The following is a 27,522-nucleotide window of genomic DNA, read 5'->3' as shown; positions in this document are numbered from 1 at the left end:
TTATTTAAGGCACCTGTTTGTTTTATTAGTTTAGCATTTAGGAAACACAGGTGATCAGTTGCTGAGTATTGAACAGTGATTATACTGTTATATCCTTACTGCCTGGATATTTTTGATGGTCCTTTTGCCTCCAGCTCTGTGTGGCCCTAGTTGGGAAAGGAAGGGGTGATACCTTATTCCTCTGGAATTGGTGACAAGGCAGTGGATCCTGATGTCCTCTGGAGCTTGAGAGTGCAAGGCCTGTTTGTTTTACTGTATATGGGGAGAGATTTTTCTGGGATGGAGGTGAGATAAAAGGTTTTAGATGAGACAGGTGGACCCAGTGAGGAAAGCCCTCAAGTTTAGCAGCTGTAGGAGTCACATGAATTACTTTGAAGGGTCCCTGACACTTAGGGGAAAGGGGTGAAGGGTGCTGGCCTGGAGGAAAGTGAAGAACCTGATCCCCTATGTGGATTGGAGGTGGACAATGATTGTCACACCAATGAGGTAATGACCAGTCTGTGTAGCTCCACTAGGGTAGACCTTAGGTGACATAAGAGAGGAGTTAGGCTATCTGGAACAGTTGGAGGGTTGGATAAAAGACCTGGTGTTAGTACTAGCCTTCCATACATTAGTTCAAACGGAGAAATTGAAAGAGGCTTTTTAGGAAGAGCCATGAGCCTGAGAAGAGCTAGAGGCAATAATCTTACCCAGTCAAGGTGAAGCTCCTGTGACATCTTAGTAAGAATGGTTTTTAAGAACCGGTTGGTACACTCCAACTTTCCTGAGGATTGAGGAAGGTGTGGGATATGAAAACGCCAAAGGATGTTAAGAGCCTTAGCTAGTGTCTGAGAAATCTGAGAGGTGAACTCCGGGCCATTGTCAGACTGAAGAGAAGCAGGAACCCCAAACCGAGGGATAATTTCTTGGAGAAGGAGGTCTGCAACTGTCTGAGCTCGCGTATTAGAAACCAGATATGCCTCCACCCAACTTGAAAATGAGTCCACCATCATGAGAAATATTTAACTTCCCTGACAGTGGGCATATGGGTAAAATCGAGCTGCCAGCCAGTCCCTGGAAGGGAACCTTTAGCCTGGTGGGTGGGAAAAGGCTGACTCCTGTTCTTGGTATTGGGATCTATTTTTTGGCAGATCTCACAAGAGGTAGTAATAGTTCTTAAAAACTGTAACTCCTCAAAGGTGGGCTGCGGGTGAGCCTTTACAAATTGGGACAGAGCAAGATTATTAGGATGAAAGAGTTGGTGTAGATAGGAGAGAATTTTCCTAGTGTCAGGAGTTCCCTGTGAGGGTGTAAGCTGTAGCCCATTTTTAAAATTGGATTATTTGTTATTTTTGGTGCCTAGTTTCTTGAGTTCTTTATATATTTTGGAGATCAGTCCTCTTTCAGATGTGAGGTTGATGAAGATCTTTTCCCATTATGTAGGCTGCTGTTTTTGTCTTATTGACCATGTCCTTTGCTTTACAGAAGCTTTTCAGGTTTTTTTATTTTTATTTTTTTCAAGACAGGGTTTCTCTGTAGCTTTGGAGGCTGTCCTGGAACTCACTTTGTAGACCAGGCTACCCTCACAGAGATCCACCTGCCTCTGCCTCCAAGTGCTGGGATTATAGGCATGTGCCACCACTGCCTGGCAGCTTTTCAGTTTTATGAAGTCCCATTTATTAATTGTTGATATCAATGTCTGTGCTACTGGTGTTCTATTTAGGAAGTAATCTCCTGTGCCAAAGCGTTCAAGACTACTTCCTACTTTCTCCTCTATCAGGCTCAGTGTAACTGGATTTATTTTGAGGTTTTTGATCCACTTGTAGTGAGTTTTGTGCATGATGATAGATATGGATGCATTTGCAGTCTTCTACATGATGACATCCAGTTATGCCAGCACCATTTGTTGAAGATGTTTTCTTTTTTCCATTGTTAAGTTTTGGTTTCTTTATCAAAAACCAGGTGTTCATAGGTGTGTGGATTGATGTCAGGGTCTTCAATTTGATTCTATTGGTCAACATGGCAGTTTTTATGCCAATACCAAGCTATTTTTATTACTGTAGCTCTATAGTAGAGTTTGAGGTCAGGGATCATGATGCCTCCTGAGGTTGCTTTATTATACAGGACTCTTTAAGCTTTCCTAGGTTTTTTGTTTTTCTATATAAAGTTAAGTATTGTCCATTCTAAGTCTATGAAGAATTGTGTTGGGATTTTGATGGGGATTGCATTGAATCTGTAGATTGCCATTTTTATTATGCTGATTCTTCCCATCCATGAGCATGGGAGATCTTTCCATTTTCTGATATTGTCTTCAATTTCTTTTTTCAAAGACTTAAAGTTCTTGTCATACAGTCTTTCACTTGCTTAGTTATATTTATTCCAAGGTATTTTATATTATTTGGGGCTATTGTAAAGGGTGATGTTTCTCTGATTTCTTTCTCGGCCCATTAATCATTTGTATATAGGAGAACTACTTTTTTTTTTTAAAAAAAATCTTGTATCCTGCCACATTAATGAAGGTATTTATTTATCAGCTGTAGGACTTCCTTGATAAAATTTCTGGGGCCACTTATGTATACTATCATATCATCTGCAAATAGTGAAAGTTTGATGTCTTCCTTTCCAATTTTTATGCCTTTGATCTCCTTTTGTTGTCTTATTGTTCTAGCTAGAACTTCAAGTACTATATTGAATAGATATGGGGATAGTGGACAGCCTTGTCTTGTTCCTGATTTTAGTGGAATTGCTCTGAATTTCTTTCCTTTAATTTGATGTTGACTGTCAGCTTGCTGTAAATTGCCTTCATTATCTTTAGGTTTATTCCTTGTATTCCTGATCTCTCCAAGACCTTTATCATGAAGGGGTGTTGGATTTTGTCAAAGGCTTTCCCAGCATCTAATGAGATGATCATGTATTTTTTTATCTTTCAGTTTGTTTATATGGTGTATTACACTGACAGATTTGTATACTGATGGCTCATATGATGAGCCATCCATTCATGTCATCTGGGATGAAGCCAACTTGATCATGGTAGATAATTTTTTGATGTGTTCTTGGATTTGGTTTGCCAATATTTTATTGAATATTTTTGCAGCAATGCTCATGAGGGAGATAGGTCTGTAATTCTCTTTCTTTGTTGCAGCTTTGTGTGGTTTTGGTATCAGGGTAACTGTTGCCTCATAAAAAGAGTTTGGCAATGTTCCTTCTGTTTCTATTGTGTGGAACAATTTGAAGAGTACTGATACTCTTGTTTCAAATTCTGGTAAAATTCTGAGCTGAAACTACCTGGTCCTGGGCTTTTTTGGGGTGTGAGACTGTTAATGACTGTTACTATTTCCTTAGGAGTTGTAGATCTATTTAAATTGTTTATCTGGTCTTGACTTAATTTTGATATGTGATACCTATTCAGAAAATTGTCTATTTCTTTTAGATTTTCCAATCTGGTCAAGTACAGGTTTTGAAGTACAACATGGTGATTATCTGGATTTCCATATTGTCTGTTGATATGTCTCTCTTTTCATATCTGATTTTGTTAATTTGGATGTTTTCTCTATGCCTTTTGGTTAGTTTGGATAAGGGCTTGTCTATCTTGTTGATTTTCTCAAAGAACCAACACTTTGTTTCATTGATTCTTTGTATTATTCTCTTTGTTTTTGTCAACTGAGCTCCAGCTAAATCAATGCAAGACTCCTACTTACTGTATTAAGCCACTGAGGTTTGCTATCCAGCATTATGACAGTAATAAATAACTTATACTCATAGCCCTGCTGCAAGAGAGACAGGCAAGATAGTATTTTGTATGAATTTGGTCTCACTAAGAAAAACAGCAAGACCACTATTTTAAAAATAGTGAGAGGGGTGATAGCTCAGTTGGTTAAAGCACTTACCACACAAACACCAGGATCCAATCTGAAGCCATGTAATAATGCCAGGCATCTTGGCAAATGCTTATAATCCCAAAACTGGCGAAATAGAAGCAGGCCACCTAGCCCAGGAAAATCAGGGAGCCCAATGTTAATGAAAAATACTGTTCAAAAAACAAGATGGAAGAACCATGAGGAACCATACCAGAAGCTGGCCTCTGATCACCACATGTGTAAACACACACACACACACACACACACACACACACACACACACACACACGAAATAGACAACCAATAATGTCTACCACAGCAGCCAAGAATAAGAATAAATACCACAAGGTCAAAGGAAGGTAAAGCTGATGGTAAGTGTTTCTGTGCAGTTCTTCAAAATGGACTGGCCAGTGGGTGAAGGGTTAAGAAGTCAACAAGATGAAAGTAGACAAGTCCTTGTACAGCCAAGATTTATCAGATCTTTCTGCTTGAGTTGTGATGGTAAATACAGCAGGGACTGTATTACAAGCAAGACAATTGCAGAAGCATGGGATGGCTTGCTGTAATACAGAATTCATGAGCTTCTGGAAATAGTTTATATTAAGACACTTCTCCCAGGTCACTTCAGCAGAGTTTGATCAGTCACATTCTAATATATAGTCCAGCTTTGACTTAACTCTGAACACCTGACAAATCTTAGCAAAAGATCATACAATTTACTTCAGGGTTTGGTCCAGATCCAACCCCATTTAAGTATGAAATTAACCCCAACTTCTTGTTTGGGTCTTCCATAATCCTTCAAGTTTGTCCTTTGTTTTGTTTGTTTTCTGGTGCAGGCCAGGAAAGTGCTCAACCACTGAAATCTATCTCCAGCCCCATTTTTTACTCTTTACTTTGAAACAGTGTCTAGCAAAGTTGCCCAGGTTAGTCTTTAACTCACTTTGTAGGCCAAGAAGGCCTTGAACTTGTGACCCTCCTGCCTCAGCAGGAGTAACTGAAATTATAGGTGGGTACTAAAAGGCCTGGTTTTGCATTTTATATTTTCAAACAATCTCTTAGAACCCTGACTTCTGGTTCAAGACATGGACGTTACAAAACTTAATAGACAAAAAAAAAAAAAAAAAATCAACACACAAACAAAAACACACACATAGAAAAAAAAATCACTAGATCAAGAGGTTGTCCTTTTCTCAAGGTCACAAACAAGATGGTAGAAATTTCCTCCCTATGTTACTCCTGTCACTTAATCCATGTCTCTGTTCAAATGCCACCTCCACAAAGAGAAATTCTGAACCATCCTTTTATACCATTCCTTGATTTTGTAGATAACTCTTACTGCTATCTAACACAGTCTGATGTATTTTTCTATTGATTTGGAATGTCTCAGTAAGAATGTCCTCTAAGAACAAGAGGTTTGTTTTGCTTATAGCCACATTCTTAGTGTCTCAGACACACAGTATACCTTTAGGAAGCATCAGATGAATGAATGGACAAATGAATGAAAATGACAATGATCAGATTGATCTGATTATCTACCCGTGGAAGCACAGAACCCTCTAGAGTTATCCAAACTCTGACTTCAGCATCTGCAGAATTAATATTAATAGAATATATTCCATCACTATCCTATATCATTTAGATCCAAAAAGAAGCTCAAATCCCTCCATACTTATCACAAGAAACATTCATACACACAGTGATTTCTTGGGCATGGTTAACTTTACCAATCATTTGAAGAATAGAATTAGAGAAGAAATTTAATTTTTCTTTGAAAATCTCATACATTTTTACAGTATCCACTTATCATTCTCTCTTTCCAGTTCTGCCTTGGCTGCCCCATATACATCTCCCTTCCAACTTCATGTCATGCTTTTTTATATACCTTACTGATTCCAGTGAATGCTGCCCATTTTGAGAAGGGTTGTGAAATCATCTATTGGGGCATTGGCAACCATGTTGGCAGAGTTTTCCTGTCCTGACTACCTGCTTCCAAATAACTGACACAGAGGCTTAATATTTCTTATAAATGCTTGAATGATAGCTCAGATTTGTTTCTAGCTAACTCTTACACTTAAATTAACCCATATTTCTTATCTACGCTTTGCCACGTGATTGATGGCTTATTACTTCATTCTCTATACATCCTGCTTCCTCTTTAGCTGGCTGATTATCTCTCCTGACTCCACCCTTCTTCCTCCCAGAGTCCTCTGTGTTTGGCTCTTCTACCTATACTTCTCTCCTGGTTACTGGTTTGTCAGCTTTTTATTAACCAACGAGAGCAATACATATTCACAGTGTACAGAAGGAATATTTCACAGCACAACCAACCAATGACCACCCCCTTAAAGAAAAGTAACTCTTCCTCTCAAGGCAGCCACCCACTTCTAATAGCTCCTCAGCTAGAGATGGGGTGTAGGAATAATCTTCCTATTTCATTCTGAAATTTTTAACTGGCTTGGTCTTATGTAAGGAACTGCAATTGCTCTGAGTCCATGAACACAACAGCCATGTCATGTCCAGAAGCCACATTTCACAGAACTCTTTGTTCTCTGGCTCTTTTATTCTTTATGCTTTTTTGTTTATGTAAGTACAGATAATTTCTAAGCAAATATTATATACCCATGTTTTATTGTGCCCCTTAGTCCTACAACTGTCACAGAATTTTTGACAGCTGCTCCTCTCCAACAACCTGTAATCTTTTTTACCTGTTATAATTGTCTTACCTCTCCTTCCCTCCTCTATTCCATTGTCTTGTGTTTTTTTCACATGCCAAAGCATTAAAGGCCCTTTCCCACTTTCTCTTCCAACAGATTCAGTGTAACTGGATTTATGTTGAGATCTTTGATCTGTATGGACTTGAGTTTATGCAGGGTGATTATATGGATCTATTTGTATTCTACTACATGCTGACTTCCGGTCATGTCATTTGCTGAAGACGCTTTCTTTTTTCCATTGTATACTTTTGGCTTCTTTGTCAAAAGTCAGATGTACATAAGAGTGTGGATTTATGTCTAGGTCTTCGATTTGATTCCATTGATTCATCTGTTTGTTTTTATGCCAATACCACACTTTTTTTTTTAAATGACTATAGTTCTGTAGTAGAGCTTGAAATTAGGGATAGTGATACCTCCAGAAGTTCCTGTATTGTACAGGATTGTTCTAGCTTCCTGGGTTTTTGGATTTTTTCCATATGAAGTTGAATATTGTTCTTTCAAGGTCTGTGAAGAATTGTGTTGGAATTTTTATGGAGATTGCATTGAATCTGTAGATTACTTTTGGTAAGATGGCCATTTTGACTATGTTAATCCTGCCAATACATGAGCATGGGAGATCTTTTCCATCTTCTGATATCTTTTCCAGGTTCTTTCTTCAAAGACTTGAAGTTCTTGTTATACAAGTCTTTCACTTGTTTGGTTAGAGTTATCCCAAGATGCTTTATATTATTTGTGGTTACTGTGGGTGGTGTTTCCCTGATTTCTTTCTCAACTGGTTTATCATTTGTATATAGAAGGGCTACTGATTTTTTAAATTAATCTTGTATTCAGCCACTTCACTAAAGGTGTTCATCAGCTGTAGGAGTTCCCTGATAGAATTTTGAGTGTCACTTATGTATACTATCATATTATCTATGAATAATGATACTTTGACTTCTCCCTTTCCAATTTGTATCCCTTTGATCTTCTTTTGTTGTCTTGTTGCTCTAGCTAGAACTTGTAGTACTCTGTTGAGTAGATATGGGGACAGAGGACAGCCTTGTCTTGTTCTTGATTTTAGTGGAATTTCTTTGAGTTTCTCTCTACTTAATTTGAGGTTTGCAATAGGCTTACTCTATATTGCTTTTATTACATTTAAGTATGCTCCTTGTATCCTTGATCTCTCCAAGACTTTTATCTTGAAGGGGTGTTGATTTATCTAAAAGACTTTTTCAGTATCAAATGAGGTGAGCACATTTTTTTTCTTTCCGTTTGTTTATATAGTGGAGTGGATTATATTGATAGATTTTCATATGTTGAACCATCTGTGCATTTCTGGAATGAAGCCCACTTGATCATGGTGGATGATCTTTTTGGTGTGTTCTTGGATTCGGTTTGTGAGTATTTTACTAAGTATTTTTACATCAATGTTGACGATGGAAGTTAGTCTGTAATTCCCTTTCTTTGTTGTGTCTTTGTGTGGCTTGGGTATTATGGTGACTGAGGGCTCATAAAAAGAGTTTTGCAATGTTCCTTCTATTTCTATGGTGTGGAACAAATTGAGGAGTACTGGTATTAGCTCTTCTTTGAATGTCTGGTAGAATTCTGCACTGAAACTTTCTGTCCCTGAACTTTTGTTGGTTGGGAGACTTTCACTGACTTCTTCTATTTCCTTAGCAGTTATTGGTCTATTTAAATTGTTTATCTCATCTTGATTTAATTTTAGTATGTAGTTCCTATCAAGAAATCTGTCCATTTCATTTAGATTTTCCAATTTTGTGGAGTACAGGTTTTTGAAATATGATCTAATGATTCTCTGTATTTCCTCAGTGTTATGTCCCTCTTTCATTTCTGATTTTTTTCAATTGGACATTCTCTCTCTGAATTTTAGTTAATTTGGGTAAGGGTTTGTCTATCTTGTTGATTTTCTCAAAGAAACAACTCATTTCATTGGTTCTTTGTACTGCTCTTTTTGTTTCTGTTTAATTGATTTTAGCCCACTATTTGATTATTTTTCTAGCATCTACTTCTTTTGGGGATGTTTACTTTTTATTCTAGAGCTTTCAGGTGTGTTGTTAAGTCGATAGTGTGAGATTTTTCCAAATTCTTCATGAGGCACTTAGTGCTGTGAACTTTCCTCTCAGCAGCACTTTCATAGTATCCCATAAGTTTGAGTATGTTGTCCATTCATTTTCATTGAATTCTAGGAAGTATTTACCTTTTTCTTTATTTCTTCATTGATCCATTTGTAATTCAGTTGAGAGTTGTTCATTTTCCATTCTTTTGTAGGCTCTGTAGTTTCCTTTGTTGTTTAATTCCAACTTTAACCAATGGTTATCTGTTAAGATACAAGGGATTATTCCAGTCATTTTGTATCTGTTGAGATTTTCTTTGTGACTGAGTATGTGGTCAATTTTAGAGAAGGTTCCATGAGGTACTGAAAAGAAGGTATATTCTTTTGTGTTTGGGTGAAATGTTCTGTAGATGTCTGTTAGGTCCATTTGAGTCACAACATCTGTTAGCTCCCTTATTTCTCTGTTTAGTTTCTGTCTGGAAGACCTATCCATTGGTTAGAGTGGGGTGTTGTAATCTCCCACCATAAATGTGTGTGGTTCAATGTGTGATTTAAGCTTTAATAATGTTTCTTTTACAAATGAGGGTACCCTTGTATTTGGGGCATAGATGTTCATAATTGAGACTTCATCTTGATGGATTTTTCCTTTGATGAATATGAAATGTGTTGTGTCTTCATGTGTGTTTGAGTGTGCTATTTTAGTATGGGAGTCTGATAGTATGTAAAAACGTACAAGACTTTGTCAGTGTTTCAATTCATGCATGTGTTAGTGTTTGATTATAAGCAAGTGTTTGTTTATTTGACTGAGAGTGTGAGTACATGCATGTAAGAATGTATGTTGTGTGACTGTGCATGTAGGATTGTGTAAGAGTGTTCAAGAGTTTGTGAATTTGTGAGAATTTGAGATTAGGTGAGTATGTTTGAAAGGCATGTATGTGAGCATGTGTGTGTGTCAGTGTCAGTATGAGTAAAAAAAGAACAAGTGAGTGTGCAAGAGTATGCCAACAGGGTGAGTATGTATGAATGTGTTGTGAGTGTGTATGTAAATGTATGAGTGTAGAAAGGTGCATTGGGTCAGAAAAGTGCAAGGGTGCATGTTTATGTCAGTGTGCAAATGTTTATAAATGTGTAAGAGTATGTTAGAGTGTGAAAGAATGTGAGAACATATGTCTGTGAGTGGTTTTAACTGAGTGTGGATGTATGAAAATGTATGTGAGCATATTTGATTGCATACAAGGTGGGAAAGTCTTTGACTGTAAAAGTGTGTATAATTGACCACCAATATCTGTGATTGTATTTGCATGACTGTGTGGGTATTCAAATATTAGTAAGCATATGACTATGTGTCAGTGTGAGAAATGTATGTGTATGTGATGCAATGCTATGCAAGTGTTGGAAAGTGGGTGTATGAATGTATATATGTGATTCTGTGTGAAAGAGTATTGTAAGACTTTCATATATGCATGGATGCATAAGAGTTTGTGTGTGTGAAGATTGTGCATGTGTGTTTGACTGAAAGAATGTGTAAACATGTGCAGGAGTGAGTATGTGAGACATTGTGTATAAGAGTTTGTACCTGGATATTTGTGAATGTTTGAGTGTATCTGTGAATGAGGGGTAGGGCTCCCATTAGGAATAGGGATAGGGTAGTGTTGGGTAGGGTTTATAGTTAAGTGTATGTTTAGAAAAAGCTTTATGGTTAGTGTTAGAGTTATGGTTAGGATTAGGAATACAGATTTTGTTATGGTTAGATAAAAGATTAGGGTAATTTTGAGAGTCATTGTAGGGCTAGGGTTAGAATAAGAGTAAAGGTCAGACTTAGGTCTAGCCTTCTTTTAAGGTTAAAGCTAGGCTTAGTAATATTGTTAGGCCTGGGTGAAGGTTAGGTTGAATGTTAAGATTTGGAAAAGTGTTCAGGTTAGAGTTAGGGATAGTTATGGTGAAGATTGTGATTTTGTGTGTGTGTGTGTGTGTGTGTGTGTGTGTGTGTGTGTGTGTGTGTGTGTGTGAGAGAGAGAGAGAGAGAGAGAGAGAGAGAGAGAGAGAGAGAGAGAGAGAGAGAGGGAGGGGGAGGGAAGGAGAGAGGAAGGGAGGGTGAGAGAGAGACTGATTGATTGATTATGGGTCAAGGTATGTGGTTCTTTGTTACTATGCATGTCTTTGGTGTGTGTGTATATGTGTGGTCAGGTTTAGGGTTAGTTTTAAGAATCAGGTTAGCCGGGCGGTGGTGGTGCATGCCTGCAATCCCAGCACTTGGGAGGCAGAGGCAGGTGGATCTCTGTGAGTTCGAGGCCAGCCTGGTCTATAGAGCTAGTCCAGGACAGGCTCCAAAGCTACAGAGAAACCCTATCTCAAAAAACAAACAAACAAACAAACAACAACAATAACAAAAAACAAAAAACAAAAAAAAAAAATCAGGTTAGAGAAAGGGTCCAAAAGGGTTAGAGTTTAGGCTACTGCTACAATTCAGTTTATGGTTAGGTTAGGGTTAAGGTTAAATTTAAGAATATGTTTAGAGTTAGGATCAGGGTTGGGGCTAGGACTAAGGTTAGGGTTAATGCTATGAAATAGTTTTAATGTTTAGAGTTAGGAATAGGATTATGGTTAGGTTAGGGTTAGTGTCTAGTGTTAAGGTTTGGATTAACTTTAGGATTACTTTTAAGATTAGAGCTAGGGCTGTGATATTTTAATAGTCAGGGATAGATTTAGGGTTAGTGTTCTTATAGGCATTAGGGTTAGATCTTGGGTTGTAGTCAAGATTAGGTTTGGGGTTAAGATTAGGGTTAGGGCTAGAATGTTCTATGGTTAAGATAGATTTTTGGATTGTGGTTATTATTAGCATTAGCATGAGATTGCAACATTGGGGTATGGTAGGGTTATAAGTAGGCTCATTTTAAGATTAGGATTAAAGTTTTGGATAGAGAAAATGTGAGCTTTAGGGTTATCATTAGGATTAGCAGTTCATGTTAGGCTTATTATTTTAATATGGTTAGAGATTGAGTTAGTATTATGGATATGTTCATGTTATAGTTAGGGTTCATACTAGGTCTAACTACAATGGTTGAGGTAAGTAAGGGTTCGTGTAATAGACAGAGGTAGGGTTAATATTAATTTTTTGATAGTATTAGGATTATGGTTAGAATTAGCTGTAGTGTTAAGGTTATGATTAGCTGTAGGGATAGGGATAAGTTTTAGGAATAGGAATGGGCTGATGGTTAGGTTTAAGATTAGGATTATCTTTAAGACTAGACTAGTATTAGAGTTATATTTAAGGTTGGCATTAGGGATATATTGAAGTTTATGTATAGGGTTATACTTACTGTTACTAACATGGGTGTGGTTAGGGAAGAGCTTATTAATGTTCATCTATAAAATTTAATTTAAAAATTTCTTCTTTGCAAAGTATAATTTTTGGTTAAATATATGATACAAGCATTGTAGTTTCTATTTGGTCCTCTTTTCTTTTTTCTTTTTAGTGCTGAAAGTATATTCTGTAGTTAGGGCTTCACCCATGCTAGGTAAGCCCTCTATCACTGGACTAACTATACTCAGATCCTGTGATTGTTGGTGAGTATGGGTGCTGTGATTGCAAAGCAGTAATTCTACGTTGTTTCAATTTGTCCTTGATGCCCCCAACTTGTCACTGATACAAAGTAACATCCTAGAAGAGCAGCTGAAAGAGAGTATCTAGTGAGTACAGAGTTCCCAAAATAGTATTAGATGATTTCTTTTGCTATGGTGTGCTTTTTCAAAACGTCCTGTTTCACTGTCAAAAGATGTGTATTTTTTATATGGATGAAGGATATGGTAGCCACTTAAACAGGAAGCACTATAATTACATGGCCACCATTGTAAGCTATAGCCTGAATTGCTACTTGTAACCTCAAACCACGTTGTAACCTCAAACCACGTTATAAAATTTAGGTTGACTAAACAGAAGTTAGATTTTATTCACATGGCAAAATTACAGGACACCTAAACAAGAACATTGAATTTTTAACTACTGAACAATGTAGCTGTCACACTTCATGTAAACTAACATTGCTTTCATAACATGTTCTCCATCCTGAAGTGTATTCTCCCCAGAAATTCAATGATCAGAATAATAATTCTGTGATTTAGTAGAATCAGAGTGGTGGATACTAGCTGGGGAAGTTGCCAGAATTTGCAAGGTGTGTTTTAATATGTAGTACCCACAGAAAATATCTCTTTATCCTATTAAGAGTATTCTTCTGTAACCATGAAAATAACCTTGGTGCCCTTTCTAAAGAGAGATGTGCAGGAACTAAGGATGTAGAACAGGGATATATGGTTCCAACCAATCCTCTATTAGTTATTAACTGATTCTTGGTTCCTTCTCTCATTAGTGAAGGCTGTGAGGACCCATATTGGCGACAAACATCCTCTTATGCCTGAGGCTTAGCCAAGAACAACCTTCTGTATACTTTCTTTTGTTTTTGTGACATTGGAATGCAACAAAAGCATCACCAACCTAGGTATTACCCACCACCATGCCACCATTCCAGTTCCCAGTAGATAAAAGACACAATGGCCAATAGATGATTCAAATCAGCTTTACTAATGGACAGATCAATGCAGTTGAAGTCTGACGCTAAGTGGTGTTTCTTTCTTCCTCTCTGAAGTGATGACAGCTGAGCCCTTTTGGCTGGCTCACAAATTTATCCACCCAGTCAGAGAGAGAGGTTGGAATGTGGAGAACCGATATTGGATGGGTCCACCATGTGCAGGTCCTGCTGAGTCTTTTTATGGCATAGAGACTGGAAGTCCAAAAGCAGGTCCAAGACAGACAGGAAAAGAGAGAGAAGTAGGAGGATAAGTAAGTAGGGACCTTCAGGACATTATCTCCCTCAAGTAGAGAAAGTCAGCCCAAAGATGCCCAAGTCCCATGATCCACAACCATGTCTGAAGTCACCCCATAGGCAAAAGCATCTCACTAGTACTTGCTGTTTAGGGAATATTGTGATATAGTCTTCTTCTATTTGACTCAGCTGAAAATATAGGGTAAAAAGGAAAAGTAGACATGAACTTGGGTCAGAAACTCAAAGTACTGTACTATAAATAAGTGGCAAAGTACTATATTCTTGAAGCCCTTAGGCTCAATAAACACTTATTCAACCTGCCTCCAAGAAAATATGCCCCATCTATCCAATTTCCCTGTATCTACCCTCTCTTTGAAACACTAGACAGAGCATACACCTTTTATTACAAATGTCCCACTGTAATAAGACATTTCAGATTTCTTAATGTTGATTCAAGGCTTAATGTTGATTCAAAACTATTTCCTCTTCATTTAGGAACAGAAGAAGAATAATTCCCTTTCCTCATCTGGCGACATTATTGAGTGATGCTCAGTGTAATTTAAAAAAGAAAAGGCATGCATTGTTTCTAAGCCCTTGGCTATATATGAATCTCTAAATGTCAATTGGTGTTAATACCTTCACAGACACTGAAAAGAGCACTCATAAGAGCTGCCAGAACCAGGACTGTAAGTTCCTAAGTCATGCATACTTTGAGTATTAAGCTCTGAACTCTTTTCTGTCCTGGACTCTGGACTCTGTCCTTCTTGGGGCAGCTGAGTAAGAAAAAAACATATTCAGGAAACAACTACAACAAGGGGCTGACCCTGCTTCACATATACAGTATCACTTCTTCAGCTGTGTGAAGAGTGGTGCTGAACTCATGCCAAAATTCATCTGAAGATTTGTTACAACAATGGAGTACACACCAGAGGGACAGCAAAAGTACAATAATAGAATTCTTTCTAGCCTATGACAGATAGAGGAATTGCATGGCAAGCATAGAAGAGTTAAGTCTGATGCACCTCTCTGGAACAGGGATTCCTCCCTTTAGACAGAGGTGATAGTTCCTAATTTCTAACACTTTGAAATCATCTTTCCTTTCAGCTTATTTTCTATGTCTCGTTTTTATTAATTATTTTTTCATTCAGTGTATGTTGATCATATCTTTTTCTCTTCCTCCAAATTTTCCCAAATCTTGCTCATCTCCCTACATACCAGCTATGTTCATTCATTCATTCATTCATCCATTCATTCATTCTCTCTCTGTCTCTCAAAGAAAACAAATACAAAAGTCACAACAAACAAGCAAACAAGACAAAGAAAAATCAAAAACCAAAATAAAACAAAAACTATGAGTCCATTTTTTTTTTGTTGAACATCTATTCCTGGGCATGGGGCCTTTTTTGGAGTATGGTTCATTTACCTAGTAACACTCCACTGTAGAAAACTGATTTGCCCTTTCCCAGCAGGTGTTGGTTAGGGGTGAAACTCTGTGTACACTTCTCAGTGCTAAGATCTTGTTTGGTTTGAATCTATTCAGGTCTCCAAGTCTCCGAGTTTATGGGTGTATTGGTCTTGTTGTGTTTTGAAGATGCCATTTTCTTGGAGTCACATACCTCCTCTGGCTCTTAAAGTCTAGGTACCCCCTCTTCTGCATATATCTCTGAGCCTTGAAGGGAAGGCCTTGACAATGACATCTCATTTAACTAAGTCTATGCTCCAATTACTCTCTGCACACTGTCCAGTTGTGGGTCTGTGGGTCTCTGAGTTAATTACCATGTATTACAAGAAGGAACTTCTCTGATGAAGGCTGAGCAATGCATTGATCTAAGAGTATAGAACTATGCCATTGGGAGTCATTTCATTGCTGTGTTCATTTAGCAGAATAATAGTAGTAGGTTTTCTCTTAGGGTCTGTGATCTATCTAATTTCAGGATGTTGGTCACATAGCAGTGTTGAGTGAGCATGGGTTTCATTTCCTGGAACAGGTCTTAAATCTAATAAGAAAGTGGCTAGTTTCTTCCATAACATTTGTGCCACTATCTACTAATATACTTTACAGGCAGGTTGCTGTTGTAGGTTATGGGTTCGTAGCTGGGCACTATAGATGATTAACTTTCTCTTCTAGTTGTGCACAGAGTACCTTTTTGCACTATGAATGCTAGTTAGTAGGGGTGAAACTTGTAGTTGGATACCAGCTCAATTTCTTTGTGTTCAATGACATAAGTAAGTGGTCGTGGGAGGTAATAATTAGCTTTGGTAATAGCTTGTGATGCTTTGTGGGGGTGTTTATGTGATCCTTTGGTCTAATGACTCTAAAAGATATAACCAATTCTCAGCACTGGGGGTTTTACTTGGTAGCATAACATGTTTAGTTAGGGGTATTCTCTCACTAATTATATGGTGATCCCATTTAAATTCATTTCATATAGGCATATGTTTTAGGAAGCTTCTACAGTAGCAGATTTCTGTATGGCTGTTCAAAAGGTCTTTAGTATTAGTTGTTCACCCTTCCCACATTCTCTCCTTATCCTTCCATCCCATTCTCCTCCCCATTTAACCTTCCTTTCCTGGATTCCTCTTTATCTCTTTATATCACTATATGCTATTTTCCTTCCTTGGGATATCGTCTCCCCAGCTGGTCTCTTACTAGCTACCTACCCTCTGTGGATATTTATGTAAACATAAATATCTAAAGCTTGAAAGCTAAAAGAGAATAAAGTTAAAAAGAAAATACATGCATAACTTATCTTTTTGGGTCCAGGTTACCTCCTTAAGGATGATATTTTCTATCTTCATCTATTTACCTGAAAATTTTATAATTTTGTTTTGCTTAACAGCTGAATAATTTTATGTTGTTTTAATGTACTACATTTTAATTATCCACTCATCAGTTGATGAATATACAGGTTGTTTCAATTTTCTGGTTATTATGAATATACTGGCAATAAATATGGATGAGTATGTATCTCTGTAGTATAAGGTAGAGTAGTTTGGGTATATGCCCAAGAGTAGTATAGCTGGATCTTGTGGGAGATCAATTTTTAGCTTTTTTGAAGAACCTTCACACTGAGGTCCATAGTAGCTGTACCAGTCTGAACTCTTACCAGAAATGAATGTGTTCTCCTTTCTCCACACCCTTATCAGCATGTGCTGTCAAATGTTTTATTGATGTTGTCCATTCTGACCAGGGTCAGATGAAATCTCAAAGTAATTAAGTTGTATTTTTTTCTGCTGGCTAAGAATGTTGAACATTTATTAAAGTGCTTCTCAGCCATTTGTCTTTCATCTTTTGAGAACTCTCTGTTTAACTTTATACTTCATTTTTAACTAGGATATTTTTCTTCCTTCGTTCATTCCTTCCTTCGTTCGTTTGTTCGTTTGTTTGTTCATTCATTCCTTCCTTCTTTCCTTTCCTTCTTTCTTTCTGGGACACAGTTTATCTGTGTAGTTCTGACTGTCCTGGAACTCACTCTGTAGACCAGGCTGGCCTTGAACTCACAGAAATCTACTGGCCACTGCCTCCTGAATGCTGGAATTAAAGGCACGTGCCACTGCTGCCTGGCTATATTTATTTTTTTAGTGTTCAGGTTTTAAAAATATATATATATTCTATACACTAATCCTCTATCAGATGCATATTTGGTAAAGATATTTTTCCCCACTCAGTATGCTGGCATTTTTTGCATATATGATGGTATCCTTTGCTGCACAGAAGTCTGTTGTTGTTGATTTTAGTTTCATGTGGTCCCATTTACTAACTATTAGTGCTTATGTTGTCATTGTTCTGCTTAGAAAATCCTGTCTTGTGTCAATGAGTTCAAGCCTATTCTTTTCTTTATCTATCAGATTAAGTGTATCTGGTCTTACAGTTAGGTCCCTCATCCACCAGGAGTTGAGTTTTATGTGAGAAGGTAAACATGAGCCTATTTTCATTCTTCTACATGCATCCATCCACTTTGACTAGTGACATGTGTAGGAGATGCTCTCTTTTATCCAGTGTATGTTTTTGGCTTCCTTGTAAAAACACCAGGTGTCCATAGGTGTTGGGATTATGTTTGTGTCTTTGGTTAGGCTTTGAGTAGACACATCTGTTCAATGTGTCTGTTTCTACGCCAGTGCTCTGCAATACAACTCGAAATCTGTGATGGTGATAGCTTTAGGAGTTCTTTTATTTTGGGGTTATTTCTAGCTATCACTTTTCTGAAAGTGTTAATCAGCTCTAGGAGTTGACTGGTAAAGTCTTTAGGGCCTTTTATGTTTAAAACCACTTGGCAAAAAGGATACTTTGCCTCTTTCCCTTCCTATTTGTATCCTCTTGATCTCCTGAAGCTGTATTAGTGCTTTAGCCGACTTCAGGTACCATATTCAATAGGTATGGAGACAGTGGACTTTTCTTCCTGTGTTTAGTGGAAATGCTTTGAATTTCTCTCCATGTAAGATGATGTTGGTTGTAGGACTGCTGTAAATTACCTTTATCATGCTGTGATATGTCCCTTGTATGCCAGATCTCTCAAGACTTCTATCATGAGGGGATATTGGATTGTATCAAAGGGCTTTTCTGTATCTAAAGAGATTTTTCAGTTTGTTTATATGATGGGTTACATTACTGATTTACATGCGTTGATTTATATGCATGCGTCTTTGATGAAACTAACTTGATCATGGTTGTATAATTTTTTATGTGTTCTGTAATTTAGTTTACAAGTATTTTATAGAGCATATTTGCATCTGTATTGTGGTGGTTTGAATAAAAATGTTCCCCATAGACTCATATATTTGAATGCTTGATCTTTAATTGATGGAACTTTTTTGGGAAATTTCTTGTTCTATTATTGCAAAGAGACACCACAACCATGGCAACTCTTACAAAAGAAAGCATTTAGTTGAGAGCTTGTTTATAGTTTCAGGTTTGTTTATTATCATCATGGTGGGAAGCATGATTGCATGCAGTCAGACATGATGCTGGAGGAGTAGCTGAGAGTTCTGCATTTTGATCTATAGGCAGAGAGAGAGAGAGAGAGAGAGAGAGAGAGAGAGAGAGAGAGAGAGAGGAGAGACAGGCCTAGCTGGGCGGTGGTGGTGCATGCCTGTAATCCCAGTACTCGGGAGGCAGAGGCAGGTGGATCTCTGTGAGTTTGAGGCCAGCCTGGTCTACAGAGCTAGTCCAGGACAGGCTCCAAAGCTACAGAGAAACCCTGTCTCAAAAAACCAAAAAAAAAAAAAAAAAAAAAAAAAAAAAAAAAAAAAAAAAAAAAGAACTGGGCCTAGCATAGGTTTTGGAAACCTCAAAGCCCACCCACCACCAATGACATAATGCTTTCAACAAGACTACACCTTCTAATCCTTTTAATTTTTTCATAGAGTTACCCTCCTTAATTACCAAACATTCAAATATATGAGCCATTTTTATTCAAAATACCACAGGAAGTCTTACAAGATATTACCTTGTTTGAGGAGGTGGTTGGGGATGGCCTTTGAGGCTTCAAATATTCATGTCAGGTCCATTCTTTCTCTCTGTTTGTCTGTCTGTCTGTCTCCAACTTGTAGATAAAATATAAGCTCTCAGCTACTGCTCTAATACCATGCCTGTGTGTCTACTGACATATCCCCACCAGGATAATGCTCATGGACTCACCCTCTGAAATAGTCATCTAGCCACCAAACGGATGCTTTCTTTTATAAGTTGCCTTGCTCATAGTGTCTTTTTATAGCAATAGAAAAGTAACTAAGATATCTCTTCATAAGAAATATTGTTCTATAATTTTCTTTTTTTTGTTGAAACTTTGCGTTTTTGGTATCAATGTTTAGAGTGGCTTCATAAAAAGAATTAGGAAAAGTTCCTTCAGTTCCTATTTTTTGGAATTATTTGAGGACCACTGCCATGTTGTTGTTGTTGTTTTTTCTCTTTTCTTGGGGGCCTGCCACCCAGCTTCCAAATAAATCACACACAGAGGCTTATATTTAATTATGAATGACCCACCTTAGCTTGGCTTAGTTTCTCACTAGTTTTCCTTAAATTAACTCATTTATCTTTTGCCTCTGGGCTTTTCTTATTCTAACCTCTGTAAATCTTACTCTTACTCTGTGGCTTGCTGTATAGCTGAGTGACTGGCCCCTGGAGTCCTCACCCTCCTCTGCCTCCTCCCAGTTCTCTCCTTCTATATATCCTCTATATATCCTTCTATATATCCTTCTATATATCCTTCTATATATCCTGACAGCCCCACCTATCCTTTCTCCTGCCTTGTTATTGGCCAGTTCTTTATTAAACCATTGGGTGTTTCACACAGGCACAGTAACACAGCTTCACAGAGTTAAATAAATGCAACATAAACAAAAGTAACACATCTTAAAATAATATTTTACTACACTACCATTAGGTCTTTGAATGTATAATATAGATTCTACACGAAATACATCTAGCTCTGAGCTTCTTCGGTTGGGAGATTTTTAATTACTGCTTCTATTTCCCTAGGGGTTTTCTGCTTATTTAAGTCACCTATTCCACCTTGATTTAACTTTTGTAGGTCATATATATCAAGAAATTTAAAATATCATTTACCTTCTGAATTTCATTGGTGTCTGTTGTAATGTCTTACTTTTCACTTCTAGTTTTATTAATTTGGGTCTTTTCTCTACATCTTTTGGTTAATTGGGCTTAGGGTTTGTTAATGTTGTTTTCAATGAACCAACTCTTTATTTCATTTTTTTTTGTATTGTTTTTGTTTGCTTATTTGTTTCTACTTTACTGATTTCAGCCCTGAATTTGATTATTTCTTCTCATCTACTCTTTTTGGATATTATTTCTTCTTGTTTTTTATAGAGATTTTAGGTATGTGTTTGAATTACTAATATGAGATCTCTCCATTACTATACTGTAGAGACTTAGTGTTAAGAACTTGTCTCTTAGAACTGCCTTCTTTGTGTCCTGTATGTTTGGGTATAATATATTTTCATTTCCACTCAATTCTAGCACATTTAAAATTTCCTTTTAGGTTTCTGTCTAGACATATTTTCTTTCAGTAGTGAGTTGTTCAGTTTCCATACTTTCTGCTGTTTTTTGTTGTTGATAGTTGGCTTTTATCCATAGTAACCAGATAGGACGCAGGTGTTATCTTAATTTTCTTTTATTTGTTTAAACTTGCTTTGTATCATACTATGCACTCAATTTTGGAAAAAGTTGCATGTGCTTCTGAGAAGCAGGAATTTTCTTTAGTTTTTGAGTGGAATGTTCTGTAGATGTATGCTACACTTATTTGGTTTATGATGTTATTTAACTCTCACATTTTTCTGTGTATTTATTATTTATTTATTTCTTCTGGATGAACTGTTTGTTGGTAACAGTGGGGTATTGAAGTTACCCACTATCACTGTGTAAGGGTCAATATGTGATTTCTAGCTACAGTAGTGCTTCTTTTATGAAAATAGGTGTCCTTTTGTTTGGTGCATAAATGTTTAGAATCGCAATATCCTCTTGGTGAATTTTTGCTTAAATGCATTAACCTTCTCTATCTCTTCTTATTAGTTATAGTTTAAAGTCTATTTTGTCAGATATTACAATAGCTTCACCTGCTTGTTCTTAGCCACATTTGCTTGGAATATTCTTTTCCAGCCTTTACATCTTAAGTTGGTGTCTGTCCTTGATGGTGAGGTGTGTTTCTTACATGTAGCAGAAAAATGGATACTGTTATCTAATCCAGTCTGTTACTCTGTATATTTTAATTGGGGGATGGAAACCATTCATATTGAGTTATTAATAAGCAATATTAATTCCTCTTGTTTTATTGTTATGGTATGGACTTTGCCCTCTCTCTTTTGATTGTTTGTTCCAGGATTATTTATTACTTGCATCATCTTGAATGCAGTCAGCTTTCAGACTGAAGTTTTCCTTCTAGTGCCTTCTATAGAGTTGTGTTGGTAGACGGTGCTTAAATATGCTTTCACCATGGAATATTTTTCTTTGTCAGTTGTAATTGATAGTGTTTCTGGTTATAGTAGTCTGGACTGTGATCTGTGGTCTCGCAGAGTTTGCATAACATCTACTTGGCTCTTTAGATGTTCAGGGTCTCCACTAAAAAAAAAAAATCAGATGTTATTTTAATGGCCCTTCCTTTGTATGGTACATGTTCTTTTCCCCTTGCAGCTTTCACTACCCTTTGTTCTGCACATGTAGTGTTTTGAATAATATGTGTGATAGGGAATTTATTTTCTGTTTTTGTCTATTTGGTGTTGTCTATGCTTTTATTTTAATCACTGTCTTTAGATTGGGAAAATTTCTTCTATTATTCTGTTTAAAGTATTATCTGTGCCTTTTACTTGGGGTTTTTCTCCTTTCTTCATACCTATTAATTATAATTTTACTCTTTTATCATGTCATAGATTTCCTGGATGTTTTTTACTTGGATTTTATTTAAAGGAATCAACATTTTCACTAGGTGGTGGTGGTGATACATGCCTTTAATCCCAGTATTTGGGAGGTGGAGGCAATCAGAGCTCCGTGGGTTTGAGGCCAGCCTGGTCTACAGAGAGAATTTCAGGACAGGTAGGTCTACACAGAGAAATCCTGTCTTGAAAAAATAAAACAAAACAAAACAAAACAATTAACATTTTCTTTGAGCTATCCATTTGTTCTACCTTGTTTTCAGTCCTTAAATTTTTCTTTTCCATGTCTTTTAATCTGCTGGTTAGGATTACTACTGAGCTCTTAGTTCAATATGCTGAGTTTTTCATCTCCAGTTTTATTTCAGTTTGTGTTTTCGTCAGTGATTCTATTTCCTTCTATTTTCATTTCTGGAATTATTTTTTTTATTCAGTTGTTTTTATTTCCATGGTCTTCATTAAGGCATTTATTTAGATCCTATTTAAGGTCTTTGAACCTGTGTAATTCCTATTTTGAAGTCCTTGTCTTGTGTTTTAGCTGAATTTCTTTCCTCAGGACATATTACAATAGGGTTTCTGGATTCTGGAGGAGACATAGTGTTTTGATTGTTCATAGTTTTGGTGTTTTGCTAGGATTTGGGCATCTGGAATTATTGAAGAGATTTTGGTGTCTTGCCTTTGTTGTGTGGGTGTTCTTTTCTTTCGTTGCTTTTGCCCAATCTGGGTCCTAGCACAGTTTGGTGCTATGAGGTCACTGAATCCCACCCTGTTACAGTGGTTGTGGGGTTCCTGATAGTGGTTTTGCATTTACATGGGGAGTCACAACAGAATACAGTTGATCTACAAGGCATGGAAGGGAAGAACTAAGGCTACTTTGGTCCTGGGTTTGCACCAAGTCCAAAAGGGACAGAAGTAGGCTGGGAGGAGGGACTGAGGTAGGTAGGAAGTAGCAAGCTTAAGAGTAAATCTGGAGACACCTGACTGGAGGATAGGAAAGAGGAAAAGTGTAATAGGAAGTAGAAAAATGTGTAGTCTTTAATCCTTTGAGTTTAATGATTTCCAGACAAATGTTGTGGCTCTGGGTCTCTCGTAGAAACAAATTTTGTGTGTCTGCAGGGAGTCACAAAAGAATTTAGATTGGTGAGAAGAAATGGCTGAAAAGGACAGTGGAAAAGAACTAAGTGGGCCTGGATCATGGTTTTACACAAACACACTGAGTCCCAAGCATATTCCTCTACCATTAATTTGACCAATTGTTTCTATTAAAGTGGAGTGCATTTTTAGTGTTTAGTTTGGGCCTCAGTAACTTCAGTAGAATCTTAGGTAATTTCCTTCATCACCCATTACTTTACATAAAATAAAACTGAATGATTGAAAAAATATTTTACCCCAGAGTATTTTATTAGTGATTCCTGCCACCATATTAACAGACAAACATTCTGGATGTTGACACAGAAATGCTAATTCCACTATACAAAGATACATCTTCAATAACAGTAATATGGCCCCCATATCTTCTTGTTAATGAAATTAACTCATTGTTAATTCTTCCCAGAGTTATGTTCATAAATATTAGACAAACTACAAAATATACTGTAAATACATAATATACATCAGGTTCCAAGCTCAGAAATATGTGATCCTTTACCTACATCATTCTCAATATAGAGCTCATATTAGCACTAAAGACAATTGTGTGTACATTTACTTGCTCTCTCTGTGTGTGTACACAAATCCACAAATGTACACGAAGTACTTTCATCAAATAATTAAGCACTTAAGGCTCTACATATCATGATATCACAATGTCTAAGAGAGAAAGGAACAAAAGTATTCCACAAATTCCTCACCTGGGGCAAAATTAGCACAAGTAAGTATGTATGAAAAGCATGTGGGCTATATCTATACAAACACATACATACATATCTTTTATAAATACACATATACCAATGGAATAGAATACTCAAATGCAAATGTACTTGCTTTGAACTCTCAATCTCACTATTTTATATGCTGGCTATCCTTTGAAGAATCCCTTCTTCATTTGATTCAAACATCTGATGAAATCTTTCCAACAATAAATGGATATTTCTTAAAGGCTTTAATTCTATACCAAATAAATGACATTATAGGATCCCAGTGTTAGGCTTTATCATTATTGTGTTAATTTAGTGGTCCCTATTCTGTCTTTCCCTAAAAGTATTTCTAATCCACAATGAACTGTTCCTCAAGAGAAGGGTGATGCAGGTTATAAATGTTAAAACTATCTGCATTTTGTTCCTCATTACAAATCTGCATGCGTGTATTATTAATAATAACCTGTCTTATTTTCTTTTTGTATTTTATAATATAACCATGCTATCTCCATAATTTAAAAATATTATTTAACTCAAACATTATTTTTAAAAGAAGCCCAGATGAGTTATCTTGGTCAGCACTTCAAAGAAAATATGAAGCACAATTAAAAGTGTGGTAATTTGTTTTTACCAACTGTACTGGAATTTCCCTATGCCAGAGAGTATGAGTTCAAAGTCATATGAGAGAAGAAGAGAAAAATGAAAACTTCTATCAAAATGCTGATCAGTACCAAACTTAGAAAAAAGGCTTAAAGTTACAGTTATAGAAAATATATTTCTATATCTGTAAAAATTATGGATGCAATAGCAAGTATATATTATAATGCATTCAACTCAAAGTCTCGAGAGCTGACTTTCAAAGTTCACTTTCAAAATAATCATCTAATAAAACACTCAGAGCTGCCCTAAGTAAGCATGGCTGTAGTACTCAATTTGTGTGTCCAATCTCTTCATAACCAAAGGCAATGGTATCTTTTCAACATAGGTAAAACTCCATACTCTTTTGATTCTTACTCCTTATACAGTGTTGGTAAGTGACCAGCAATAGAAAACACCAGATGTTTTCTATCTTGGGTTCACTGATATGAAGGAATGTACTACAGGATTTATCATTTCCTTTATCTGTTATTCTCTTCCATTGTCTACTTCACCCAAACAGAAATGGTGTATCATCTGATGTTTCACTTCATTATTTCAATGGAAGCCTCAATTACAAGAGTTCAGAACTTAAAGAAACCCATAAAGGAAATCTCTCTCTCTCTCTCTCTCTCCCTTTCTCTCTCTCTCCATGTCTCTTTCCCCTGTCTGTCTCACTCTGTCTTTGTCTGTCTATCTCTCTCTCTTACACACACACACACACACACACACACACACACACACACACACACACACACACACCCTTAAAATTTCATCCAGAGAATCACAATGAAAAGCATGAGGGATCCCAAATATTCACCTTAAAATTTCTCCACTTTTATTAACTAAACATGATTTTGTGAACTCAGAAATTGAGTGCACAGCTCTTTACATCGAGTGCCAAATGTATCACCATCACTTCCATAAAAGCAACCATAAGCTTATCACCTCTTGCCTAGCTGTCTCACCAGAACTCTTCTTTGCTACCTTCTATTTGCCAAACTCCTTCTGCTTTCACAGAGATTAGGAAACAATAAACAATTAACTAGTGGATCTTTTACAGTTTTACTATTACAAGTAGTTTCAATTTCTTTTAAAAAACACTCTGCTTCCCCAGCCCAAACATATGGGCAAAATGCAAATGAAATTATAAGATTATCTTGTTGAAAACTTTGAAAACTAGACCTCACAGTGTCAACTCAGTGTTCTCCTTGCTCACATCTTCTAATTCAATCATCTGTTTTGAATACTTACTATAGTTTCTTACTATTGTTTTTCAAAGTCATATGCAGGTAATAAATTATGGGATTAGTTAGCCAAAAAATATCTTTAAAAAAATCAGGTGCCAAAACACTAAAAAATTCCATGTGCATTAGTTTTACAATATGTATACTTAAATAACTCCAGAAAGCTTTTTTGCTAAAAATTTACCAAAATAGTTAGAACACATAAAAATATATTTTTTTTTGTTAAAAAAAACTGAAAGAAAAACTCAGCATCAACTTATTTGTATAGGCATCAGTAAGAGGATATTATTTTCACCAAAGGTTATAGTAAAAAGATTTTTCTTGTATTTTTACTAAAATTCTGATTCTGAACATTAAAGTTTACCATAAAGAAATAGGAATACCTAACTCCAATGTACTACGTATTATGGTATGATAAGGAGAATTTTTTTTTTTTTTGGTTACTTCAAGACTGCCTTTCTGAAGGATAACTAAAAGAATTATATTTGATTTAAATTAACTTAAATTCAATGAAGTACAGAAAACTAATTTCAAGGTTTGAGCAGTCAGTTAAGAGAAAAGAACACATATTGACAACTCAAGGCCAATCAAAACTTAGCATCTACTGAAAATGATACCACCAGTATTGAAGATAGCCCTTAGTCTCATCAGATAAGAACCTAGGAACAGCCCAGCATGTAGAGGAAGATGTTGACCTTCCCTGCCACCCACTCCTTCAGGGGACAATAATATTCATAATGAAACTGCTCAAACTCTGGTGTCTGACGAATTTCGCATAAGAAGGAGAGATCAATACCTGACTCCAAAAGGAGGAGGAGCAGGGGAAATACAAACAGCAGCAGTCCCAGGCCTACCACAAGGAGCCTGGAGAAACTCTTGACCAGGGGGTTGACCCAGACATGGCCGGTCAGGATGGAATAGCTCCATGACAAAGCTTGACGAGCTTCCTTTAGCTCTTCCTCTTCAGCCATCAAAAAGGCATTTTCATCTGCTTCCAGTTCCTCAAATGAATCTGTGTCTTCTCTTTCTAATTCAAGCCTAGATGGACAGTCAAAGAGCTTGTTGATTTCATCATCATCCACTGGGGTAGGGAGCAGGCTGGCGCTGGGATTGTATACTAGTTCAGAGATGGTCAAGGGGTCTTCTTTTACTTTATCTTCCTCTTCACTTAGAGGATCTGCACATCGAGCTCTCTTCACTGGTGAACTGGCAACCAGGGGCTCAGAAACATCTGCTTTAGGCAATGGGACACCTGGAAAAAAACATTATTTTATAAAGTTTAAATATCATATTTTCTTGTTTCACAAAAATCTGTATGTAGAAACAAGGAGAGTTCAAGAACTATGTTAAACTGTTCACTGGCATGTTGATATTAGACAAAATCATATTAGTAAGTTCACAGCTCACCATGATAAACCTAAAATAAACAGCATTAATTGATGTTTTGAAGTAGATATAACATTTAAGTATATTATTCAATCCGAAAAAACCTCAAACTAGAGTCAAGTCTCTAAAACAAATGTGAAAATGATCCAGGAGTACATGGAAATCATAAATGACGTCTTTCAGAGTGCAACCCTATAACAAGATAGAGTATTATGTGAATTTGCCTTACAGGGATAATTGAGTAATAATTTTGAAGAATTGGTTTCTATTCTTTATTCCAGGCAAAGTTTTGGGATTTTTGTTGTTATTATTATATTGAGTGAATATGTAAAATATTTAATCCACAAGTCCAAAATATGAAAAGACCTGATATCCAGAACACTTAAAGAAAATCAAAGTTAAAGATTTCAGTCTTTTTTTTTTTTTAATTTCAGATTCTGAGGTTAGCAATACTCAAGCATTAAAGTGTACTCAAATGTTCCAAAATCAGAAGAAAAAAAAAAAGCCTATGAAATCTGATTTATTTTTGGTCCTGGGATATATAGTCCTCAATCTGTAATTGCAATTATGTGGTGTGTATAAACTTACATTT

At 36.6% G+C, this 27,522-nt stretch overlaps 1 protein-coding gene across 3 annotated transcripts in view; it reads right to left on the bottom strand.

Moving 5' to 3' along the window:
* Window positions 1-13,161: 13,161 nt before the first annotated feature.
* Frmd3 (FERM domain containing 3) overlaps window positions 13,162-27,522 on the bottom strand; it is a 220,515-nt gene continuing 206,154 nt past the window's right edge. Inside the window, exons 14-15 of one of the 3 annotated variants that reach the window (XM_036179147.1) lie at window positions 26,341-26,796; window positions 13,162-13,381 (exon numbers count right to left, since the gene is read on the bottom strand). In XM_036179147.1, the coding sequence (XP_036035040.1) occupies window positions 13,368-13,381; window positions 26,341-26,796 (470 nt within the window). In that variant the 3' untranslated portion in view covers window positions 13,162-13,367. Of the gene's footprint in view, window positions 13,613-25,040; window positions 26,797-27,522 lie in introns of those variants that run through there. The other 2 variants (XM_036179146.1, XM_036179145.1) reach the window with 2 other exon arrangements.

Source organism: Onychomys torridus, chromosome 2 (assembly GCF_903995425.1).
Source record: "Onychomys torridus chromosome 2, mOncTor1.1, whole genome shotgun sequence".
Taxonomy (NCBI): Eukaryota; Metazoa; Chordata; class Mammalia; order Rodentia; family Cricetidae; genus Onychomys; species Onychomys torridus.
This window is presented reverse-complemented; position numbering and strand designations above follow the sequence as displayed.